Source organism: Dipteris shenzhenensis, chromosome 12, assembly GCF_047967505.1.
Source record: "Dipteris shenzhenensis isolate YYH24624 ecotype China chromosome 12, Dip_SZ_1.0, whole genome shotgun sequence".
Classification (NCBI taxonomy): Eukaryota; Viridiplantae; Streptophyta; class Polypodiopsida; order Gleicheniales; family Dipteridaceae; genus Dipteris; species Dipteris shenzhenensis.
In genome coordinates this window covers 50,824,898-50,844,184 of record NC_141607.1, presented here as the reverse complement: position 1 = coordinate 50,844,184, position 19,287 = coordinate 50,824,898, and the positions used below count along the sequence as shown (strand labels likewise).

The following is a 19,287-nucleotide window of genomic DNA, read 5'->3' as shown; positions in this document are numbered from 1 at the left end:
ATTCTGATATACCAAACTGCTGATACAACTGATGGTTGGCTGCCCACCCGTGCGCTCTATAGACAAAGCTTCGATGGTGATCTAGACAGATGCTGGACGGAGGACTATGAGCGTGAAGAACTGGTGATCTGATGATAGGGGGTGGCCACTTATATAGTGTAAGTGGTTGACGGTCGGCCCTGTAATAGGCAGTCGGCCTGGAAGACCACCGACCCTTCAGAAAACATGCCGTCGGGCAGATGAAGGATCGCACATAGGTCATACCGTCGGGCCTGGGGCTACCGACAGCCCCCGGACCCTGCCGCTGGGGGCTTTGCCCCCAGACCCCCACCGGGGGCCTGCGCCCCCCGGACCCCCTGCTATCGGGGGGGCTATCGCCCCCCCGAACCCCCCTTTTGTGCAGACGGGTATCTACTCTTGGCTCCTAAGCCGTCTCATAACCATCTGGTCTACTCTAAGACCCCTTCCAGTGTCTAAACTGGGGATCCCTCCCAATATCCGATACCCATCATGGCTTCTCCTCATATGGGGGCCTTACAACATTGGGTACATAGAATATTGGTGGGTTACATGAGAGGTGGACATTTGAGCTAACTCTAACACCCCCCCTCAATGTTCACCCGAAGATGAACTACGTGTTCGGACCAATGCCGAGTCGATGTAGATGCCGCAACAATAGATCACTCCCAAGAGCCTTCGTGAAGATGTCTGCGCAATTGTCCTCTGTGGGACAATACTCCAGCTCTATGACTCCATCCTCGATGAGCTCTCGTACGTAGTGATACTGGATCTCTATGTGCTTTGTACGAGCATGGAACACAGGATTCTTTGCAATGGCCATGCAACTCTGATTGTCGCATTTTAGAACCGTCGCATCTTCGATTGGAACTCCTATGTCTTGCAGGATCCTCCTTAGCCAAACTGCTTCACAAGCAGCAATGCATGCTGCCTTGTACTCAGCTTCCGTCGAAGATAGTGCCATTGTTGGTTGCTTCTTGCTAATCCAAGAGAACACTCCTGAACCAAGTGAGAAACAATATCCAGAAACTGACTTTCTAGAATCACAATCTCCCGCCCAATCTGAGTCACAGTAACCCGCCAAGGTCTTCCCTGCTCTGTAGGTAATGCCATACTCCAGTGTACCTTTCACGTACTTTAGCACACGCATCCCTGCTTTCCAATGGTTCTCTCGAGGTTGATTTGAGAACCTACTAAGTACACCAACTGCAAAGCTGATATCAGGTCTAGTGTTGCACAGAAAAATGAGACTCCCCACAAGTTTCCTATACTCCTTGATGTCGACAAGTGGTGATGCATCCTCCACTGAGAGCTTACCATTCACCTCCATGGGAGAGACCACGTCCTTACACTCGGTCATATCGAATGCCTTCAAGATCTCACGAGCTAACTCTAACAAAGCTTACGATAGAATGGAATGGGGCTTTGTACTATCGTCTCTCCAAGACATGGGAGTAGGTCTAGGTTTTATAACAGGGCGTATGGACGACTACTAGGGCCAAGAAGGCTGGTCATGGAAACGGATGGTGTAAAAGGTGCAACAAAGCACGGGAGGATATCCGCATCTTTTCCTCAACTGTGTGCTCTTCTCCAAGGAACTCTACAATCTAGTTCATAGACATCTTGCTCCTTTTCCTTTTAGCTACTCAGTTATCTTGCTCAAGGATTCTCCAAACAGGGCCCCACATAATTGGAACGTTATTAGAAGCTCAGTTCTTGGTCAATATTGACACAAAGATGTAATAAGGTGTTTAATAATGTTCTAATTGATACTAAAAGTTTATTTGAAACCGTATGCTTGACTTCAGGTATGAAGGGATAATGTACAGAAGATCGGTCAACTCCACACCAAAATCCAGAAGTGCCTAGTCTCGTAGAGGAGAAACTCACCAATGAAGAGGCAGTTTTATTGGATCAAGCTCTGGCACTGGCAAAGCTACTGGCAGCAGAAAAACAAGAATTTCTTTAGAACATCGACACCCCAAACCCTGCTCCCATCCCAACCTTGTCTTCACTTTCCCCGGCACCCCCCTCTTCAGTACCAGTTTCTTCTTTGGGCCCTGCTACCACCCACCAACACTCGGCTCCTATGGTCACTCAAGAGGTTACCCTGCCTTATGTCCGCCCCTTCAAGAGACCGGTTTGGCGTGCTGACCCATCCAGTGTCTCATACAAAGTCCGCTGGGAGACACTGTCAGCAAAAGATTTTTTGGAACATCTGTGCAACCCCTCTACTTCTCTTCTAGTACCTATTGTTCTTGCTCCTATTGTGGCCGTTAAAGATGAAGTCTTGTGATCTGATGTTCCTGCTCCTATTGAGGCCGTTAAAGATGCATGTTGTTCCTCCTCCTGTTGATCAGCTGAGTTTTGTATTTTTGCACGACTGTAGTGATTTTGCTTGGATCTATCGTTCTTATTAAAGGTTCTCCAAGACAGTTGTACATATTTGACCTTTTAATATAAACCCTCATTTTGGAAAAATAAAAATAAAAAATTTCTAGTATAGAATGTACAACTTGGAGTGACTTCCTATCTAAAGTATCATTATCAAAGACTCCCTATGGAACCAATTGTCAAGAGATTGCTTTTAAATTTAGGGGTTATAGTATCATCCATAAATTTGTTAAGGTAGACAATCTTGCATCATTTAACTAGGATTTGTTGTCTCTATTGGGTTTTATATTCCCTATTTTTTTCAAGAGTCATAAGTGGCATATCTTCATAAGGCATTGGCATACCATCTAGCCAAGATTCCTATTTATGAGTGCTCCATGTTGGAGGCTTTATGGTTCTCTTTGTAAGTAGCACCTTTACCATTGAATAAAATTTAAATTTGTGAATGAATTTTAGTGCTCATCAATGGAGGATTCCAAACAAAATTGAATACAATGTGGATGCTTCTTTAATAAAATGCATATATCCATTATATCCAAGGACTACTTCACCACTACTTCATTCTTAAAAGGCTTATTTCTATTGTATCCTAGAAAAAAAACTTCACCAATGGAAGGCTTATGTGAAAAGGCTTTTTTATATGCTTCATCGAGGAAAGATTTGATAACAATTGCCTCATTATTGAAGGCTTTGAAAGAAGCTTGTCTAAGATGATTACTTCTACTATGGAAGGCATTATAAAAAGAACATTTTTATAAAGACTACCTCAACAATGTAAGTCTTATATGAACATATACTATTTTGCACTATTCTAATGACAAGGGAGGATTCATAATGATTTTTCAAACATTGATTACACTATGGGGCTTATAAAACTAAGAGATGGATCACCAATCCAAGATTGCTACGTATATTCAACTGGATAACATGATTGATAGCCTAACAATGGCATTTGTGGTAAAAATATGATGCTCCTACAAGGAATATGATGAAAGAACATGCACTATGATAGAAGCCAAAAAAGATAATTGACCAACATTGTTGATAGAGAACATTACATAATTTTATCTTTGTAATAGCCTGAGAATAAACTTGTGTTAAAATACGAGAGAGAGAGAGAGAGAGAGAGAGAGAGAGAGAGAGAGAGAGAGAGAGAGAGAGAGAGAGAGAGGGAGGGAGAGCGAGAGGGAGAGGGAGAGGGAGAGGGAGAGGGAGAGGGAGAGGGAGAGGGAGAGAGAGAGAGAGAGAGAGAGAGAGAGAGAGAGAGAGAGGACCTCTTTTGTTTCGAATCACTCTAGTTGATGTACGCTGATCTCTGGCCCACGTGGGCTTCTTCTTTCTCTAGTAAGGATGAAAGCTTATACCAAACGTCTGCTCTCTGGCCGATGTGCTATTGTAATTTGTCTAGCACCTACAAAAGCCAAGCTTGAACTGACATGTGCTCTCTAACAAAAAATGCAAGCTTCAACTGCCTCAGTGAAGTTAGAAAGTGTATTCGAAGTTCATAACCCATAACAAAAACATTTGGATTTGAGAGATTCTGCAAATATGTCTCACACGTGCGCTTGATAATCTATGCATGAATTAACTCGAGTTCCCTTTTGAAATTGTACTAATACCATAGTACTAGATTCTTGCCAATATACATATGCCGTAGCATGCTTAGAACCATTTGCCACGTGTGATGAGATGCACATGAAAAGGTTGTTCTATAGTAGCATTCATAAGGAGAGATTTGCCATGCGTAATGAGATGCACATGAGAAGGCTTTTATAATGGAACTTGCTTTTGTATGGCAATACTTTGAACTAGACTTTCATATCCTTCATCATGGCCATTAAGGATCACTTGAATATCTCTGCTGACTTCATAGTCTCTCCCTATGCGGCTATAAGTTGATTGTTGTTTTCTTGGACTTTGAGTACATAGGCATCACAAAATTCATTCATGTTGCAGGAAGTCTAATTAATTTGGTTTATGAGTTTCAAAATCTTGGGAGTGTTCTTAGACTCATAAAGATATCCCATGCTACCTTGGATGTTTTATTGTTGTGACGTCTCTTATTGTGTATTATTCTTGCCGATCCCCCTGTTCTCAAGAATGGCAGCAGTGACTTTGAGCAATGTAGACCAAAACATGGTTGTGTTGTTCTTCGAGGCGGTGAGGCTCTTGCGTTTGGGTACAGGATGGCAGAGCAAAAGTATTCCGACAAAGAATTTGAAAAAGCACCAACAATGATTGCAAACTATACAACAATTCTCTTTCAGGTAGGTGTTACAATTGCAACTCTTGCAAGTATGCCCCTCCAACCTCTCCTGTCTTTATTTGGTGGAAGTTCAGTCATGAGGGGGATTTTCATGTTCATTTATCTACTAAGGGCTGGAGTTGCGCACTATCTAAACAATGAATGAAGGCTCGTTGCCGTGCTTTGATCGCTTGGAGATCAAGCTCGAGCCCTATAGGAACATGACAGATAGTAGGCCCAAATCAGCCACTGTCTCTAGCATAGTAATACTGTGCTTTCAAAAAATCTTCTTCACCTATGTGGAGCTTCAACCGAACGCACATGGTCCAAGGAAAATTCCCCACTACACACAACAAGACGTAGATGATGCTATGAATCAGAATCAAATAATCTACATTTTGAGATTGGGCAGCAGGTATCTCTACCTTAGCTTGCGATAAGAAAGATTCGTTACTGGATTCTTTCCTACGTAAGACCTTAGATTGTTTAAGGATCGGTTGCATCCAATGAAAAGAAGAAACTTTTGTGGCCGGTGTCACACTCTACCATGAAAATTTTAAGGACTCACTTCCAACCATAGGTTCAATGGTTTATAATTGGCTCTTTGGATATTCAAGCTCATTGAATCATACAAGGATGGGCATTCATACTCCTTGTATGGTGTGGCCATGATTACGAGATGCCAGGTACACAACAAACTGCTGACTAATAATTGAAAACACGATGAGGGGATGTGTCACAATGCCACAGAACATAAGAATGTTTATTTATTTATTTGTCCTTGAAAGTGTTGGAAGCCAACAAAATGATGACTCATCATTGCTATGGAGAAACAAGGACTTATACCCTCTTCTTACTTTCTCAATGTACCCAGTCATCCTTCCTCGGACGGCGGTGATATTCGGCTGTTTGTATGAGAGTAGACTTCTCTATTAGAGAAAGCTTTTTTGTTGATAACTCTCAAATGTACATAATCTTTTGATACTCTAATATAAACCCTCATTTTTGGGAAAATTTCATTCATGTGGCCTACCCTAGATGGCGAGCTCAAGGAGAGAGAGAGAGGGGGAATTGCATGCCCAAAAAAAACTAGGTTGCGGTAGGCAGCCTTTCCGTCATGCCTCTAACTCCAAATTGGACCTGAATCCTCATTATTATCCAATTGGAGTTTCAGTAGCAAGGTTGTAAGCTTTGTCCAACAATTATGCAATTAAGTGATGGCAAGAAAGAAAATATGCAATTATCTCCCTCCTATATAATAGATTTGTGGGAAGAATTAAAAAAAAAGTATGCTTTTGGGTCAAATTTGGAAGGAGTGTTTTAGTCCTTTAGATCAATCTAAAATCAAGGGCCTAAATTTGTACACTTGGCTTAAGGAGAGCTCACAAAAGTTTTGCTTTTCTAGAAAGCACGTTTCAAACCCTTGGATCTTCATAAAGATCAACGCCTATAATCACAACACATGGCTTAACGAGGGCTTAGAAAAGGAAAACTTCCTTCTAGGCTGCCTACCGTAACAAGGTGAATGATAACAAATCATTCATAAGGCGTGCTCGAGATCCAAATAGCGAAAGAGTGCGGAGATGATGAATTGATAGCGATGAGGGAGACAAAGAGAGAGAGAGAGAGAGAGAGAGAGAGAGACAGAGGCGGGGGGGGGCTAAAATAGCATGTGGATCAATAAAAAATAGAGAATTTTTGAAAACAAAAATTGGCTATTTTCGCTTCTTGTTGAATCGCCTTCACTGAAGACCTACCTACCTACCTATGGCAGGGGAAAAAAAGGAGAAACAAGGACATATACTAGTAATATAGTAAATTACCAACAAGGAAGTATAGTGGTATAGTAAATTACCAACAAACATCTGATGAGAAGGACAGATAGTCGGATACAAGGACATATAGTCGTATAGAATATTACCAAAAAACAGATAGTGGTATATTGATGACCATCGCGGGAAGTCACTCTTGAAAGTGTGTCATTCGATCTTGCGACCTTGCCTCTGCAGCACTTCATCATTTGCTCTTCCAAATTCAAAGCATTCATCAGCCGAATTCAAAGCTCTCATCTTGCCCTCATGGCACGCGGATCCCGCATCCCAATGGAGCGACATACCCTCGTTGCCGATGCACCTCACTCTGTTTCTTCCCGTCGATCCAAAGCAACGACTTCCTCCCCTCCTCCTTTCGCCGCAGCCCACCCCAATAAGGTGCCTTTCCATCGCTCTCCTCTGCTTGTCCTTTCCAATTAGCAAGCTCAGTCTAGCTGTTTGTCATTGTGAACCTTTTGGATCAGCAGCTTTTCCCGATCAGACACTTCGACATTCAATATCATTCCTAAAATCAACCAAGTTTGAGTTAACTACTGTGTTGATATTATCTGGATGCGCGTATCTTGTCTCTTATGGAAACTCTGATTTTCCTCACTATCACTATATTGGTAGTGCAAATGCAAATTTTCGCTGTTGGTTATGGAGACTTCTTGTATGTGTTGGCCCAATCGGAATTCTTCTTCGTTTACGAGTTGTAAATATAAATTTTAAAGTCTGCTCTTCCCCCCCGCCCCCCGCAGGCTCAGCCCGTGCAACAAGGTCATGAAGGAGGAAGGGCTACAGTAGAAGAATTCGAAGCTATCTTTGTCAAGGAGAACGTGTCAATGCATCCCACACAAAATGCAAGTCAGCGAATTAATGGACGATTACGTCTCCTCAAGCAAGGTCCTTCTTTGTTCATGGTAGCTTTTGCACCTTTGTGGGGGACATGCTTTTGCAGTCTGCAATTCGACTTTTACCTTCCCGATTTTTCATCTTGTATGTGTCTATCAGACGATTGTCATTGATTCCACTTGCACGTCGATCAGGATTAAAGTGTTGCTTTGCTATTCTTTTCTTTGGATGCAGACATGGATTCCGTACACTCAAAGAGGCACAGTGAAGCCGGCAGCTGTCGTCGATGTTAGCAGTAGTATAATAAACAACAAGACATCTGAGAGAGGTCTGCATTACGATCTGCTTGTCAGTACCATATTCGTTTCCATGCTATGTTACTGCCGTTCAGTACCAGTTGTTTCCGTGCTATGTTGTCCGATTGGAAGCTTTGTTTTGATGAATATTGTCACAGATAGAAACTTATATACAATTGGAGCTGTGCCATTAGCTGAAATAAGGTCTATATTGCGTCACACTCCACCGCTAGGCTGGCAGTACATCATCGTTGTGCTAACCTCAGGTATATTTGTACGCCTTTTCACCTCTCTATGTTCCAGCAGCTTGCTTTGCCTTGGCTATGTATGCAACCCTGTCGTTGATGATTGGCATTTCCTGATTGCTCAATGATGGTGTCCTTTCAGGTCTTGCTTTCCCTCCTTTGTATTTTCATAATGGCGGGGTGCGAGAATTCTTGGCCAAACTGAAAGAACATGTTCATATTGTGAGGTAAAGTTAGTATACCTTGAACTTATGGGAGACCAAATTATAGGCATCAGGTATAGCTTGCATTGTAGATTGAGGAGAGCATTGACAGATTTTAAGCTTGCCAGGATGTTGAGGAACTACACCAGCAACAAACCTTGAGCCTTAGAAGTTAGAGATCTGATCCTGAATTGATAAGATTGGTACCTCACTTTGTTCTCCAGGATAAATTACAGAGAACAGTATTGCATAGTGCGACCCGGATCTACTACTTTTGGCTGATTGTAGCATGTCTTAGCATGCAGTCCATGCCATGCGTGATACAGTTTCTGATGAAGGTTCTGGTGTGGACTCTTGCAGTGTGAAGAAGGCATATGTTCTATTTGTGTTTTGGATGTTAAGTGTGGGATTACAGCCGGGAGTTGTATTAATAGCAATGCAAGTGTTTTCTAAAGTTTTGTCTAAATTGCAGCTAAGCTGTACTATTTGTTCTTCTACTGCATTTACCCACTAAGTTTTCTTCTCTAAGGATTTTCGGAAATCTTTGGTCATGATCATTCTAAAGGGAGGAAGAGATTTCTGTCTAGAACAGATGTGATGGAATCATGTTAGAACAGATGTGGTGGAATGTATCTGATGGAATGATGTTAGAAGGACTGCATTTGATCATCTCTGCCTGCTAGTGGTAGCCTCCATCATGGTTGAGTCCACTTGTCACCTTCCTGTGCTAGGAACTCAGAGTATGGTCTATTACAATAGAACCTCTCTCCATCATATGGGGTTGAAGCTGGGAAATGAGAAAATTCTTTTACACTGTGCTGGTACAAACACTGGTTCTCTATGGATGCTCTGAAAAGGCACCCGGACTCTCTAGAGCATATTGGAAAAGAATAGAGACAATCAACAAACAATCTCTCGTCGGGGAGTTGGGAACCAAAACCAATGAGATTAAAAAAGTGGAGACAACCAGGATCCCACGAGGAGTTAATAAATATTTTTAGTAACAACTCTAAAGGCTTCTGGTGGAGGCTCCTTGAGCTGCAAGCCCCATCCCCTCATGGACACGAAAACCTGGCACTCCTATGCACTCACGCTATATGATGTCCCTAACCTCACATGTACGACGTCCCACTTCAGGCATCCTTTTCACACCCGGTGGTGTCAAACATGCAGCCTTGAATCTTCACAGTGGCTGAGCGAAAGATCATGAGGGCCTATGTATTGAATTCATTGCATACAAAATAAATACCTTGGCCCCCGATCTTAGCGAAGCTCTTCAACGAAGTGGGTTGCATAGGCTTCCCACACACTTGGACCCTTAACACCATCACCTCCATTCATAAGGCACGAGTGTTGGAAAGGTCACCTCCCCATCTGTAAACCCCCAAATGAGGAGAGCGTGGGGGAGGGAGACCTAGGGCAGAAGATGCCCAGAGGAGAGAGAGAGAGGGGGCTGCCACATGGGCAGCACCTCACAAGAGAAGAAGGCTGCAAAGGACGGAACCTGTGGAAGGAGCAGAAGGCGGGGACAGCAAGCCCTAGATCTGACCTGGCAGGGTGCGATGATGTAAGCAGCAGTACGGTTCAGTACAGCGCTGCACATGTGGCTGGAGAAGAGCCTGGCAGAGGGCAGAACCAGCAGCAGCAGGGTGAACAGGCGCTGACATGGCTGGGGCCTGGTGGAGCAGCAAATGGGGCTGCCAGTGGGCAGAGGCATACCTTAAATAGGCTGGGCCCTTGCCTTGATTGGAGGGCTAAAGGCCCTAGAAGTGTGGGCCAAAGGGCCCTAGTTTTGTGAGCCCTTAAAGGGCTGGACCAGCAGCAGACTGGTCGGCCAGTCTGGTTGGCCAGTATGAAGCTGGCTGGTCGGTTTTTTACAGCAGGCCTTAGGGCCTATAAAAGGTGAGGGTTGATGCCTCACAAATCATCCAACTATCCAGCAAGTTCAGGAGCAGACAGGAGCAGCCAGAGCCACTCCCTTGGGCCTCACACTGGGGGTGAAGGAGAGTGGAAGGTGTGCTGCAGACTGAGTTCCCTAGAGGCTGGACCTTGGCTGTCTTCTAGGGCAGCAAGGTGTTGTGATCATCATACCTTTTGGAGCAGCCATTCACAAGCAGGTTGGAGCAGCGGAACAGCTATCTTGGGGCCTACATTCAGGAGGACCAAGGGGACCTGTGTGCTGCAGACAAAGCTTGGCAGGGGCTGCCCACCTAGGCTGATTCACAGGCAGTAAGGTGGAGAAGAACACACTAGACGGAAAGTCTACAGACGCTCGAGGTGGAGCACGTGGACTCGAGTCTAGAGATAACTGGCTGATAGGAGAAGGACCTTGTGGTAAGATCAGAGGACCACACCATTGGTGGGACTCTGGATCTATTTCTTTTGTTTTGTTACCATAGTTCTGGACGAAAACATATTTTTGGTGGTTTCTCTATCTGGCTGGTTCATTGTCTATTGATGAGTCTGCACATCTAATCTATGTGACGCACATTAAGTAAAGAAGTTTGTGATTCCACACCCCACATGCACATTATGTGAGCTCCTGGGCATTACTATAAGTCTTCCGCTGTGCGTACCCTCTGTTGGGTAATTTCTAACAAGGAGGTCCCATGAGCCGGAAAAAGTACAAGACCATTATGATTGGATATATCATGTCTAAGATCTATGCGTCAATACTTGACATAGAGGCTAGCTTGGTCACAAAGCTTGGGGGACTCAGAGCCGTGGGATAGGCAGGCTTCTGGATAGATCACGAGACCATGGGTCATATACTTACACTCAGGGTGGCCATCGAGGAGGTCAGGGTATGGAGACAGAGGGTCTATTGCTGCTTTGTGGATTTTCGTAGGGTGTTTGACACAGTGTCGAGAGCCCGACTCATCATGTGTCTATAGGAGCTAGGATATGATCAAGAGATCACATGGGCAATCATGGCACTTTATGAGAGTGTCTCGGGTAGGGTTCGGACAGGTGTAGGGTGGATAGAGGAGATCATGAGCACCATTGGGGTTAAATAAGTTGTTATGCTCTAGCCGAGATAGCATGACCTCGGAAAGATCGGTGGGCATTTTCTCTTAGATGACCGACTTTGGTAATATTTAATGTGCGTAAATGAAATGGTCAAGAGAAGTAACTGCCAAGGTCCTAGGTGAGGGTGAAATGGCATTGACTAGGTGGTTCTAAGTGCTAAGGCCTAGGTGCACCTAAATGTGCAACAATGCTAAGGGGCAAATGGTTTTAATGTGCCCCAAGAGAGGGGTAAATGGTGCACCAAGTGAAAAGGCTAAAATGATGACATGTGGCAAGGGGGAACCGTCTAGGGAGTTGTGGGTCTCGTGGATATGCATGGGGAAAAAAGAGTATACGTATCTGTTGTAGAACTGCGATCCATGAGAGTATGGTTGGGTGGAACAATCGATATGCCATTGCCCGTGATCTGAGTTAGAACTAGAATAGAGACGAGTCAATTGAATTAGCTTAAGCTTGTATCATTTGGTATCAGAGCGCAAGGGAGGAGATCAAGAGAAATGTTCTGGATCGTCGAAGGACCAGAGCGCCAAACAACGGGGAGCCCATGCGACGGACAGATCGTATTGACGCTGCGACGTGACGTACGGCTGGCACCCGACGGGATCGATGCTGATCTAGCTTAATGGGCGGTACGTGACGACGAGCAGTTGGCCGTGGTTCAGAACTTGGACAGCGAGGGTGAGGCAGAAGATAATCCAAGGCTGTGACGAAAGACATGAACGGACAGCAGGCGTGGAAGAAGGGATGCGGTTGTTCGTGACGTGCAATGGAAAGGAGGATCGTGGACCGTGACGAAGACCTCCGGGCGATTGAATTCGGTGTGCGGGGAACCTACGTAGTGTAAAGGCGTCACGTCAGTCAATAGCCCGCATATCCGGTCGCATCTCGCTTGCTGATCTGCAGAAGCACCGTTTTCGAGGCATTCGAACGCCCCTGCACAGTCTATCTGCCCTGGACTTCGAAAGGGGGACCTGCATCAGGAAGGAAGTCTCCTGACAAGTCTGGGGAGCCGTAATGACAGGGCGAGTCAGGTGCTTGCAGCAAAGCAGTTGATATCGACATTGACTGCGAAGGCGGGCATGATCCAGGAACCGTAGATGTTGAAGGGGGTTCGATTCAGCAAGACGACAGCCTGCTCTCGGATAGAGCGATTGGAGGGACTTCTTTTCTTGTGGTTGTAGGGAGACTGTACGTCTGAAAAAGAGGAGCGTATGAACTCGGATTGCGTGGAGATTCCAGGGAGCAATTCTTTTTCTTTTTTTTGTCAAAATCTGAGTTTGCAGTCGAGTTGTTCTGTACAGCAGAGGCTGTTGTTGATTTTTCCTGCATAACAAAAAGGGAATTTAAAAAAAAAAAAACCTATTTTCCCTACGTTTTTCCCTTTTGAAACTATGGAGGCAGAAGGACAAGATTCCAGGGTGAATCCTAGTGAGTCTAGAGCACGGTCTACACAACAAATGTCACATCACACAACACCTACTTTGGTCGGTAGGATTTCGGTATTTGAAGATGCTTTACAACAAATTATGAACCAGCAGCTCCAAGTGAATGCTGGTCAGAATGAGATTAGGGAGATGGTACAAGCCTTGTCGGCTAGACCATCTAGAATTGATAAGGGCAAAGCTCCAGCAGAGCCAGAGCCCAGTATACATTCATCAGAACGTGCAAGGGTCAAGGTGCCTAATATTGCTAACTATAGACCGGAGAAGTACGCTGGTCGGATGACCGAGCGCAGTGCTGATGTGATCGAGGTTTGGTTACACAAGTGGGAAGAAGCCTTCGCCATTTGTGAAATCAGATCTGATCTAAAGAAAATCCGTGAGGCCACTCACCTGTTTATTGAGGCAGCGGATAGATGGTGGATAAAGCAACAGAAAGATCAAGTTGCCCCTACCACCTGGGAAGGGTTTAAAGCTGAATTTAAGAAACACTTTCTTCCACCTGATGAAGAATCCCGAGCTTGGGATGCTTATAGAAATCTTCGTTAGAGGAGTCTGTCGGTGGCAGAGTACACTGACAAATTCAGGGAATGTGTCATGAAAATAACAGACCCTCTCCCTATGTCGGTTCAGTTAAAAGACTATATCTATGGACTGAACGACAAGATCAAAATGGAAGTTCGGGCTAAATATGTGACTACATTAGATGAATCTATTGCAGTAGCCCTGAACTATGAGGATGCCAGAGGCAGATCTAGTGGATTTGTGCAGGCAGGGACTCAGTATGAGTACCCGAGAAAAGGGGGATTTCAGAGGAAATGGACTTCAAAGGCAAGTGTCTCATAGCCAAGTGGCCAAACCAAGCAGGTGAAGCCGGTTGAGGGACCACAAAAAACAAGTACCACCGTTGGGGTGAAAAGGAAAATAACTCCAATGGCAGCCCGGGCTTGGTCAAAGTCCTCGTTGACCCCTGAACAAAAAGAGAAAGCTAGAAAAGAAGGATTGTGCTTCGGCTACCTTCAGCGACATCAGTGGAAAGATTGTCCACTGAATAAAGACCATCGCACGGCCAATATGATAATATTTGAATGCGACGCGGAAATGCAGGAGAGTCCCAATGCGGAACATATGCAGATGCAATTGGCGGGACCTTCTCTGAGGTTAGTACCTGTGTTGTTAAGTGTGTCTGTTACTAAGTTAGTAAGCGGTGCACCTGATAACATCCTTTCCAAGCCCGCAGCAACGGGGTATACGGTTTTCGATGAGCCCGAGTTGATTAAAATGAAAGGGCAAGTAGCCAGTCATGATGTGATTGTGTTGTTTGACTCAGCGTCAACACACAATGTAATCAACTCAAAGCTTATTAAGAGGCTCAAGTTGAAAACTAGTCCGTCTGACTATGCTTATACAGTCAGGATGGCGGACGGAAGTTCAACTGAAGTATGGGACCAAAGGGTTACCCAATTGGAACTTCGGATTCAGGACTATGTTGAGAAGCTGGACTTTGAATTGATTAGACTTGCTCACGCAGATATAGCCCTAGGCATGGCTTGGCATTTTCGGAAAAATCCAGCCATTGATTGGAAGAAGCATATTTACCAGTTCAAGATGAACGGGGTAGAATATGTTTTGCGAGGTGAGAAGGATTTACCTCGAGGACCACTGATTTCAGCCATGGAAATTCGGAGGACTCCGAAAGAGTTTCTGTGTCTGTGTATAGCATCGGTAGAGTCGATTGATGATGCATCGACTAGCACTGAGGCTACCCAAGATGGGAAGATGGCCGAGTTGGCTAAAGAAATATTAGAGTTCTCTGAATGCTTTAGGGATGAACTACCTTATGGGTTACCTCCAGAGCGGAAAGTTCAGCATAAGATTGAACTGATCCCGGGGGCAGAACCTGTAAATAGGCCACCCTATAGAATGAGTTTTACCGAAGAGGCGGAGGTGCGTAGACAACTGGAAGAATACCTCAAGTTGGGGCAGATTCAACCAAGTTTCTCACCTTTTGCTTCGCCAGTGATATTAAAGAAGAAAAAGGATGATACGTTTCGCCTCTGTATAGATTACAGAGCATTGAATAATATCACTGTTAAGCACAAGTATCCGATGGCTCGGATTGATGATTTGCCAGATGCATTACATGGAGCCGTGATTTTTAGTAAGATAGATCTTAAGTGTGGCTACCATCAGATCCGGATTAGAGCCGAGGATGTGCATAAAACCGCTTTCAGAAGCAGGTTTGGTCATTATGAGTTTTTGGTAATGCCCTTTGGACTTACCAATGCTCCAGCGACATTCGTCATGCTTATGAACGATTTGCTACGTCCGTATATCGGAAAGTTCGTAGTACATTTTATTGACGATATCTTGATATTAAGTAAAAGTATTACTGAGCATGGTGAACACTTAAGAGTAGTGTTCAGTACTTTGAGGAAAGCCAGTCTTTATGTAAATAAAAAGAAAACTATACTGTGTATGGTTAGGCTTGAATATTTAGGGTTCATAATTACTCCACAGGGGGTAGAAATGGATCCGAAGAAAGTGGCACTAACTTGGCCAATCCCTCAGAGTCTGACCGCGTGTCTGACCGCGTTGCGATCATTCTTGGGATTTGTCCAGTTTTATAGAAGGCATATCAAAGGATATTCCGGAATAGTATCGCCATTGATTGATCTGACCTCAGATAAAGTACCTTTTATATGGGGACAGAATCAACAAGAAAGTTTTAACACCATAAAACAAGCTGTGGTCACAGGACCGGTGTTAAAAATAGTTGATCCCCAGAAACCGTTGTTCCTAGAAACCGATGCAAGTGGCATTGCGGTAGGAGCAGTTCTCCTTCAAGAGGGAAGGCCAGTAGCCTTTGAAAGCAAGAAGCTTTCTCCCTCTCAAAGAAATTGGCCAACTCATGAATTAGAGTTGTATGCAGTTATCCATGCTTTGAAAACATGGAGGCATTATTTGTATGGTTCAGAGTTTTATGTGGATGTAGATCATGATACTCTGAAACATTTTAGTAAACAGCCTGACTTGAGGGGCCGCCAAGCTAGGTGGGCAGAGCTCATGCAGGAGTTTAATTTAACGATTCGGTACCGAAGAGGAAAAGACAATAAGGTTGCTGATGCGTTGTCTCGCATTATGCATAACCTGAGTTTCACGGTATTAGAGAGTGCTCTAATGACCGAGATAAGAGAAACTCAAAAAGTGAACGAGTTTGTCCAGAGCTTATGGCCTAATGCTCATGTGTTAAAACCCGGGGAAAATGAAAAGGATGACCTGGCATCCAGAAAAGGCCAAACATATGCAAGATATACCATAAGGGATGGTATGCTAGAAAGAAATGGCAAGGTTGTAGTACCTAGTCAGAATGATCTCAGGCAGAGAGTCATTCGACAGTGCCATGATAGCCCATGTGCGGGACATCCAGGAGTCGAGAGGACATATGATCTCGTGAAGCGAGATTTCTTTTGGCCAAAGATGAAAAAGCATATTCATGAATATGTGACACGGTGTTTCTCGTGTCAGGTAAGTAAGGCCGAGCGGGTGAAGCCACCCGGACTTTTACAGCCCTTGGAAATACCACTAAGTAAGTGGGAGAGCATTTCCATGGACTTTATTGTAGGGCTGCCTACGACACAAGGAGGGTATGATTCTATCCTTGTGGTGGTTGATCGTCTAACCAAGATGGCTCACTTCATTCCGACTAGAGAGTCTGTTAGTGCTCCGCAAGTGGCGGATTTGTTATTAGACATATATTTCGTCTGCATGGATTGCCTAGATCCATAGTGTCAGACAGAGATGTCAGATTTACCGGTCATTTTTGGACAGCGGTATTTGAGACACTAAGGACTGAGTTGGGAATGAGTAGTGGGGATCATCCTGAGACGGAGGGTCAGACGGAGAGAGTCAACCAGACTTTAGAGGATATGCTGAGGGCATATGTGTCATTGAGGCAACATACGTGGGACAAGTGGTTGCCATTGTTGGAGTTTGCCTACAATGATAGAAAACATTCCTCTACAGGGTTCAGTCTGTTTGAGCTGAACTATGGTTATAGATCAACCAATCCAAATATAGTTGGAGTACCTCAGAAAGTGCCTAGTGCCGCGAACTTTGTGGTTCAGATGCGGGAGATGCTAGCACTTGCGAGAGCTAATATCCGCCAGGCTATGGATAGAGCCAAGGTGTATGCGGATGAAAACCGGTCTATAAGAGTATTTAAGGAAGGAGAAAGTTTTTCTTAGAGTTCCTTCGCACTCGAAGTCGTTGACTTTAGGAGAGTGTGCTAAGGTATCACCTCGATACTGTGGGCCGTGGTTAATTCTGAAATGAATAGGCAAGGTAGCCTATAAATTAGAATTACCACCGGGGTGTAAGGTGCACCCAGTGTTTCATGTTTCTCGTTTAAAGAAATTTTTGCATATTGGTGACTCACTAATCGAAGGTGTGGTTTTGTTTCAGGAGGTAGAGGATAATGCAAGACGCAAACCAACAAGAATCCTGGACCGAGGAACAATGCAAATACGAAATCGGAAGATACCCACGGTGTTGGTTGCATGGCATGGTCAGCCTCTATCGGAAGCTACCTGGGAATCCGTATACCAGTTACGGAGAGTGTTCCCAGATTTCATCATCGAGGACGTTGATGCTTGAAGAGGGAAGGAATGTTATGCTCTAGCCGAGATAGCATGACCTCGGAAAGATCGGTGGGCATTTTCTCTTAGATGACCGACTTTGGTAATATTTAATGTGCGTAAATGAAATGGTCAAGAGAAGTAACTGCCAAGGTCCTAGGTGAGGGTGAAATGGCATTGACTAGGTGGTTCTGAGTGCTAAGGCCTAGGTGCACCTAAATGTGCAACAATGCCAAGGGGCAAATGGTTTTAATGTGCCCCAAGAGAGGGGTAAATGGTGCACCAAGTGAAAAGGCTAAAATGATGACATGTGGCAAGGGGGAACCATCTAGGGAGTTGTGGGTCTTGTGGATATGCATGGGGAAAAAAGAGTATACGTATCTGTTGTAGAACTGCGATCCATGAGAGTATGGTTGGGTGGAACAATCGATATGCCATCGCCCGTGATCTGAGTTAGAACTAGAATAGAGACGAGTCAATTGAATTAGCTTAAGCTTGTATCATAAGTTGTCTGTTACCACCAACCTTGTTCGGCCTCTACATGGAAGAGCTTCAGATCTTTATTGGGACCCTAGGAGGGGCTGGTTGCTCTCTAGCTGGATCTTTGCTCCAGATTCTTTTGTACGTAGATGACGTGGTCTTACTCTCTTCTTCAGCAGAGGATTTCTAGAAACACTTGGATGCGCTTCATACTTTTTGTGAGATACATGACTTGAAGGTCAACCTCGGTAAAACCAAGGCCTTGATCTTCAACACGTCCTAGGCAGCCATGCACAGAGAGCATTTCACCTTGGATGGGTTCCGACAGAGGTGGTTGCAATCCTACACATACTTGGGGATCCTTTTCTTCGGCCCGATCTTCACGATGCAACCAGCTTTGCAGGCCCGATTGAGCAAGTGATATGCCGCTCTGGCTAGACTTGAGCGGCAGTGCTTTCACTCACTTCCAAGACCCTTGGACCAAGACTCTTCTCTTTGACTCTTTGGTCCGACCAGTATGTATGTATGGCAGCCCTTGTTGGGGCCATACCTGTCAGAGACAGATTGGGCTCGAGTTGAGAGGCTTCAGATTCTCATGCTTTCATGGATGATTTGCAGTACATCAGATAGCCTTGGCTGACTTTGAAGCATCCCCACTACAGCTCGACGCAACGTTTCAGGTTATTACATATCTCTACCGCTTTAGACAATATGGGTCTTGCATCACATGGCGACATAAGCTTCCTTGGTTGGCTTTATCCTACTCCATGGCACTAGCGCTAGAGGGTGACCATAGGTGTTGTATGCACGTACATGCAGATGGTTTGAGAGCCTGGGGCTCCGTATAGATAGATTATCTCCTTCTAGTACATTGTTGAGGCCCCCTTCATCTTGCTCACCTATCATGAGGTGAACTAGGTCATCTAAGGGGATCTTTTATAGTTACACCTGATTGGACATAGAGAGCACTTAGTCAGGATACAGAGATAGGCCTCGGATACACTGCCCGACTCTTCTCATATTAGGATCACGGAGTTCTTCCATTCAGATCGTATGGGCCACATAGTCATCGATAGCAAACATAGTAGGGGCTCGGAGCTTGAGGCATGCCACACTTGACAGCGGACGGGCACACAAATAACATTGGGTGATCTCCCTTCCTTGTTCAGACTTGCGACACGACCCACTGGTGTTATAGTAGCCTTGGTTAGGCGGAGAGCCACCGCCAGGAGACCGAGATGGACAGCGCCCACAAACATTCGCCAACGTTCCATCACTGACATCATTGTTGATGATATGACAATGTACTACTTAGGGCTTAGCATTCAGCATGGGTGATGGTGCTTGTTTAGTAGCCCCACCCTTTCTTCTTTGTTATATTAGGTTTTCTACCAGTCTCATAGACCCATTGGTCTTTTGTAGACTATAATAAACTTTCTTTCTCTCTCTCTTTATGTATCATTTCGCTATGATCATGGTTCTCTTATGTTCATCATGGGTGTTGATGCCTTTTTAGAGGCTCCACCCCTCAACTCATTATATCAGGTCTTTTTTAGTCTTATAGACCCTTTGGTCTTCCAAAGATTGATAATAAACTTTCTTCTCTCTCTCTCTCTCTCTCTCTCTCTCTCTCT

General features: G+C 44.7%; 1 protein-coding gene across 2 annotated transcripts in view; it reads left to right on the top strand.

The window, feature by feature from the left end:
- The first annotated feature begins 6,563 nt into the window (after nucleotides 1-6,563).
- LOC147896354 (uncharacterized) overlaps nucleotides 6,564-19,287 on the top strand; it is a 55,282-nt gene continuing 42,558 nt past the window's right edge. The window contains exons 1-5 of one of the 2 annotated variants that reach the window (XM_087382401.1): nucleotides 6,564-6,867; nucleotides 7,230-7,391; nucleotides 7,558-7,651; nucleotides 7,778-7,885; nucleotides 8,007-8,091. In XM_087382401.1, coding sequence (XP_087238527.1) covers nucleotides 6,736-6,867; nucleotides 7,230-7,391; nucleotides 7,558-7,651; nucleotides 7,778-7,885; nucleotides 8,007-8,091 — 581 coding nt within the window. In that variant the 5' untranslated portion in view covers nucleotides 6,564-6,735. The remainder of the gene's footprint in view (nucleotides 6,868-7,229; nucleotides 7,392-7,557; nucleotides 7,652-7,777; nucleotides 7,886-8,006; nucleotides 8,092-19,287) is intronic. The other variant, XM_087382400.1, reaches the window with a different exon arrangement.